The 6505-nt window shown below is 42.1% G+C and overlaps 1 protein-coding gene across 1 annotated transcript in view; it reads left to right on the forward strand.

Annotated features, from left to right (window-relative positions):
• The window catches only part of RCBTB1 (RCC1 and BTB domain containing protein 1), a 33855-nt gene that overhangs the window by 7739 nt on the left and 19611 nt on the right, over window positions 1–6505 (forward strand). The window contains exons 4-5 of the mRNA XM_007466422.1: window positions 2349–2515; window positions 5479–5637. Of these exons, the coding sequence (XP_007466484.1) occupies window positions 2349–2515; window positions 5479–5637 (326 nt within the window). The remainder of the gene's footprint in view (window positions 1–2348; window positions 2516–5478; window positions 5638–6505) is intronic.

Raw genomic sequence — 6505 nt, forward strand, 5'->3', positions numbered from 1 at the left:
TAATGTTCTTAGTAAGGCCTCTATGGGGAAGTTGAGATAGCAAATTAGGTAAGGTGTCTCAAACTGTTTGATTTTGTAGCAGTAAAGTTACATGAGGTGCCCATGTAACAGGGACCCCCTTAATCGCAGCATTTACCGTAATCTGGGTAATGGGCGTATTCAGTGGGTGAATATCCCAGTCATCATAAAGCCAGTCCCACATGGCTTGCATACGAAGCATCTCAGCTGCTTCATCTGGGGTGTTCCATCTGGCATTAACAGGGGGCGCTGGGAAATCCCTCTTATCAGGATAAACAGACTTTACAGTGGCTTTTATCCAGTCCACCAATCTGGCTGTCTGCTCGGGAATAACCTCCTGAGTGTCTGGATCATGTACAGACACCTGTGATTGTTCAGTAGAGAGCAGTGGGTCCTACATCAATGCAGACATTGCTCTTCCATTCTGCAGCCTTCAAAGTCAAAGACACAGCCCTTGAATTAGTTCATCTCACAGTCTGGTTCAGTAAAGGTTCCTCAGGAAGCTGATGCTGCTGCTCCTCAAAGCGAGCCAGTTCCTTCACACGATATCCCTTGCTTTTAGTTGTTTCTTGTTCTTGCCCTTCTCCTATGGTAACTATTTTCTTGGCGACCCAGAGGTACTAGAGGTACTTTCTGTTGCATAATGTTTCCCTTTCTAGGCAGCTTTGAGGCTAGTGGCTGGAGCTCAGATTGACCCAAATCTGAGCTTGAATCAGCATCAAGGCCAAGCACTTTGTTTTATTTTTATTTCGGCTCTTACATATGAAATAAGCGGGGAATTGTTTATTTATTTATTTAAAAGTATTCATTTATTTATTTGGCTGTGCTGGGTCTTAGTTGTGGCACGCAGGAGCTCCGTTGCTGCATGTGGGATCTTTGTTGCAGCACATGGGATCTAGTTCCCTGACCAGGGATCAAACCCGGGCCCCCTGCATTGGGAGCGTGGAGTCTTAGCTACTGGACCACCAGGGAAGTCCCAGGAATTGTTTATTTAGTGTGCTTCTTATTTTGCATTTCCTTATATATCCATTGAGCCAACTCCTTGGGAGTTGCGTCTACTCCCATTTCTAAACGGCATTGGTAACTTTCACCTTTAGTAACTGATTGCACCACAGCTGTAGTTTCATACCATGGGGACTAGGTAGCCATCTAGGAATCAAAGGTTCCTCATTCCTTGACCTTTTATCCTTTGTCTTCAAAAACCATGTGTCTGTGAGCCAGGGCTGTTCTTGCAAATCCTGTTTCTGACATCAACTGAATAGAGAGTTCCTGGACCCAGTTGTGTGTGTGTGTGTGTGTGTGTGTGTGTGTGTGTGTGTGTGCGTGCACGTGCACATCCCCCAACAAGAAGTAATTCTTGGGTGCCAGCACGGTGTCCAGGAATCCAACACAATTCTGATACTACCTATCCAGAGATAGAATCAGATTCCTTGGGTAAAGGGCTCAGTCCCACAAGACCACCTTCCACGTCAGATGTTGGTCACAAGCTCAGGTTGTTACCTGTGCTCCTGATTAACCTGCTGCAAATCAGAGGTTCCGTGTCCCTCTCCTTGGGTTTTCCTTTGTTTTGGGCCCCGCCATGTGGCACGTGGGATCTTAGTTCCCTGACCAGGGATCGAACCCGGGCCCTCAGCAGTGGAAGCACAGAGTCCTAACCACTGGACCGATGGGGAGTTCCTTCCTTGGGCTTGATTAATCTGCTAGAATGGCTCCCGGCACTCCAGAAAATCCATTTACTCACTAGATTACTGATTATTATAAAAGGATATTAAAGGATATGAGTTAACAGCCCGAATAAAGGACCTTCTGTCCTCGTAGAGCCTGGTGCCTGGCACAGTGGCACATGTAAGTGTTCTGGTTCCCCAACATGGCAGCTTTCTGAACAGGGGCCAAAGTTAGCTGTCCTCTTGGGTTTTTATGGAGGCTTCATTACATAGTCATGATTGTCTAAGTCATTGGCAGTGGCAGTTAATTCAGCCTCCAGCCCCTCTCCCCTCCAACCCTCTAATCTTGTGGTTGGTTCTTCTGGCAACAGACCCATCATCCTTAGGCTCTTCCAAAAGTCACCTCATTCACATAACAAAAGATACCCTTATCATTCTCAACACTTAGGATATTCCACCGGTTTTGGGAGCTGTGAGACAGGAACTGTGGGTGAAGACTAAATATACAAGATAAGTGCATTTTTGTAATCTGGATGACCAGATATGTATTTCTTATAAATCACAATGTCACAAAAAGAAATTAAGATTGGAAGATGAGTTGAGCAAAGTACAGGGGTCACTGTTTCTTCTTTAAGCTGATTCTTTGTGTGCGGCCATCCTGTATAGATGGAGTTGTTTATGCCTGGGGCCACAATGGATATAGCCAGCTTGGGAATGGGACGACCAACCAAGGCATTGCTCCCATCCAAGTCTGCACCAACCTCTTGATCAAGCAAGTGGTTGAAGTAGCTTGTGGCTCACATCATTCAATGGCTCTGGCAGCTGATGGAGAGGTAAGTGCCCTGCCTTTATTCTTTATTTTTAAATTGTGGTAAAATACATGTAACATAAAATTTACCATCTTAACCTTTTTTTTTTTTTTTTTTTTTTTTTTTTCCCCCGCCCCCTGCCATATCGATTCTCTTCACCTTCCCTATATTTAATGTGGGCAGCTCTGGGCAAACCTTTTATTTTCTGTGACAGATAACTTTTTTGATTGTCTCACCTAAAATTGAGATGGTTATCTCCTCTGAGCAACAGATGATGGACCAAGTATTTTCTGTTCTATATTCTAAGTATTTTCTGATCTATTTCCCATCATCTAAGGGCTTAGACGGCAGGGGTAAGAGAGCTGTGCTAAGGCTGTGCATATGCTTTATTTGAATACCTGAGTTTTGTTCTTTCTTCTCAGTTTTTAATTAGTGACAAGTATATTCACATTGTTATGCTACCCTCACCACCATCCATCCACAGAATTCTTTTTGTCTTGCAAAACTGAAACTCTGTACCAGTTAAACATTAACTCTCTACTTTCTCTTACTCCCAGCCCCTGGCAAGCACCATTCTACTTTCTATCTCTAAGAATTTGACTACTCTAGGTACCTCACATGAGTGGAATCATACAGTATTTGTCCACTGTGACTGCCTTTATCTCACTCAGCATGATGTCCTCAAGGTTCATCCATGTGGCAGCCTGCAGCAGAATTTCATTCCTTTTTAAAGCTGAATAATACTTCATTGTCTATTTTGTTTATCCATTTATCTGTCGATGAATATTTGGGTCATTTCTACCTTTGGCTATTGTGAAAGTGCTTTGCTTTTCAAAAAAAAAAATGACCACATTTGTACTTGGATATGGTGTGAACATAGCAGCCCCGTGTGCGTCGCTAAGAACAGTATGGGAATGAACCCTTTTTCTATTACAACTTATATTGTGTGATCAGGACCACTCTTTTGAAGACAGTAGAGTTAATTCTTAAGGCAGTTGAGTTTCGTGCTTTTTGCTAAGATTACAAATCAGATGTGCATGACAGTGTTCTATACTTTTGTTTTTTTAATGACCCCCATCCCCTAAGGTCTGTTTTGTTTTTCAGTAAATGTAATGATATCATAGAAAATAACTTCACCAACATTCCAGTAGGTTCTGAACAACTTGTTCACCCCCCAAGTTCCATGCTTATTTTAAATGTTACTCATCCTGTTGGTTCTACCTTCCAGTCTTTTGTATCGTCTTGTTCCTTTCCATCTCCATAACCTTAGGTCAGGCCTTGTCATCTCCTGGACTGTTGCCATGGTCTCTTTTATTCTATAGCTTTTTAGTTGGTCTGCCTGTGCAGTATTACTTCTCTGCCCCCTGTGATTTATGAAATGCAGATCAGATCATATCGTTCCCTGTTTAAAGTCCTTCAGTGCTGTTACTGTGATTTTACTAAGTAGGGTAGGTTATGGGTGAACAAACCAGAGCACCTTAGGGAGATCAAGGTTTCATGGCTGGGATGTGCTGGAGCCAGGCCTAGCAGGCCTTATGTGCAGAATCTGCTGTTCCTAGTCTGTTTCTTGGTTAGTGGAACCCTCGTTCCCATTTTTGAAATAAAAGGCAACTGCATTGGAAAGCAACTTGGGATATTTGAAAAGAAGTGCAGAAGAATGATTGTTGAAATTAGAACTTGCTAATTTGTGCAGCCTGGATTCCTGGTTTATTTTAACCTGAAGCATATGCTACTTTGGATAAATATTTGCATTATTACACTAGCTAGTCCTGTGAATCCACTTTCAGGAAGTATGGCAGGTTATTTCTTTTGTGCCTATGAAATGAACCTGTAGCACATATTCTTTTTAAGACATCAGCCGTGGGTTTTAAGACATCACGTGGGCAGCCTCAGACACGTGAACTTAGATAGAAAGTGCTGACAGAGGAAAAGAGAATTGTGGAAGCCGGAACTCAGGATGTGTGAGGACCACTTCCCACAGGCAAGTGAAGGGGGTGAGAGGGGTCCTTACAAATTCTCCTAGTGATGGAGGAAGTTATCTCCTCTGCTACCAGCATCCCCCCCTCCTCTATAATTCTGCTCTCTGGTCACACTCTTGTTTGATAGGCTCAGTTAATAATTAACTTAAAGTGATTTTTAGTTTTGTTTTTCTTCTTTAACTTAGCTTAGAGCTCTATTTGTATCTCTCTCCCTTAGAAATCTGGTTTTCAGGTTACGGCCAATCACAGGCCAGAAATAAGCAGGATGCAGTTGAGGAGGGGAGCTGCTTGGAGCTGACAGACAGCAAATGAGAACTCAGAAAATGTTATCAAGAATAGCCTAACAACCCCATGTCATTCCTGTAGGGACAGCATCTCCTTAGTACTTGTGAGCATGACTGTGTTAGGACGTGGAACTATGATTGATAATCACAATGGTGGTAGGCTTGTGTCATCAGGAAAATTTATATAATGTCTCCTATTGGTGATTAGTGAGATAGGGAAAAGCATAGAATGGTTTCAGAAGTTTCGATGGAAAAAAAAAGACTATTTGTGCCCAGAGAGTTAGGCTGATTTTTTCACTGTGGCATACTTACGTGGCATATACCTCATTTCCTATTGATGCCGGATTAAAAATCCTATATAGCTGCCATAATTATAGTGGAAGTATAACATAGTGGTTAAGAGCGCTGCTAGACTGCTTGGGTTCAGATTAGTAGTAAATTCTGCTTGCTAGCTGTGGAGTCTCAAGCAAGTCACTCAACCTCTCTGTGTTTCTATTTTACATGTATAAAATGGGGATGATACTAGTACCTATTCCAGGGTCATCTTACAGGATTAGTATGAGGATTAGATGGGTTAATGCATGTAAAGCACTTAGGACCATTTAGCACATTGTAAGTACTCATTAAGTGGTTTTATTTTTATTTTTTGATTGTTACTGGGTGTTAGAGGTAGAATTTTCACCCTTACTCTTCTTTCTTTTTCTTTTCCCCTTCCGTTGTGTAGGTGTTTGCTTGGGGCTATAACAACTGTGGCCAGGTGGGATCAGGATCTACAGCAAATCAACCAACTCCTCGCAAAGTTACAAACTGTTTACATATTAAGAGGGTGGTTGGCATTGCCTGCGGTCAGACCTCGTCCATGGCTGTTCTGGACAATGGTGAGGTGAGCGATGTCTGCATCCCCCTTTCTCCTCCTACCTCCTCCTTCAGTGAAATGTCCTTTTCTTTCCAGGTAGATTCTGGAAGGAAGAGTGCTTTATTTTGACAACTCCGTAGATAACTGATTGAGGTTGTAACCACAGGATGTCTGCTCCTCATTATGAATTTTTAAATTCCAAGATTTATCTGCAAGTAAAGGTTCTAATGTGTTTTTGCCAGATCCAAATAGCCCAATGCTTATAGGTATTTGTGATTTAACGTAATAGATAAAAGAATTTAATACTACCTCTTTCTTCCAATGAAAAAGTGAACTGTGCACTTTTTTTTTTTTTTTAAGTGAAAGCAGGTTTATTTAGAGAGATACTCATTGCATAGAGAGAATGCGGTCCATCTCAGAAAGTGAGAGCGGCCCTGGGAGAAACACACTCCACTGACAGAGTGTGCGGGCCATCTCAGAAGGCAAGAGGCAATGTGCACTCTTTAAAGTTAGCTGATGATGTTTATAAGCAGTAACTCTAATGGGCATGAAGGCTTTGTACCTACCTACATCTGGAACGTTTGTCCACAGGAAAAAGCAACTTGCAAAAGGAGAATTTTTCGTCCTGATTGTTATTGGCTACTTTTAAAAACCCACCTTTCAGTGACCTTCTACCATAGTCACCTTTGAGCTGATCGTTATTTCTATAAAATAATTCTGGTTGAAGTTTCTACGTCAATGGACTTGTTACCACCTGTGCCTGTCTCAGTGCACAAAAATTATTCAAAGATGCTTCTTTGGACACAGACGTATGGCATCCTGCATTGGGGTGCGAGGGTGGTTTAGAGTTTACTGAATGCTCGGCTTTGTTAGCTCACTTTTTTTTTTTTTTTTT

This window comes from Lipotes vexillifer, unplaced genomic scaffold, assembly GCF_000442215.2.
Source record: "Lipotes vexillifer unplaced genomic scaffold, Lipotes_vexillifer_v1.1 scaffold384, whole genome shotgun sequence".
Classification (NCBI taxonomy): domain Eukaryota; kingdom Metazoa; phylum Chordata; class Mammalia; order Artiodactyla; family Lipotidae; genus Lipotes; species Lipotes vexillifer.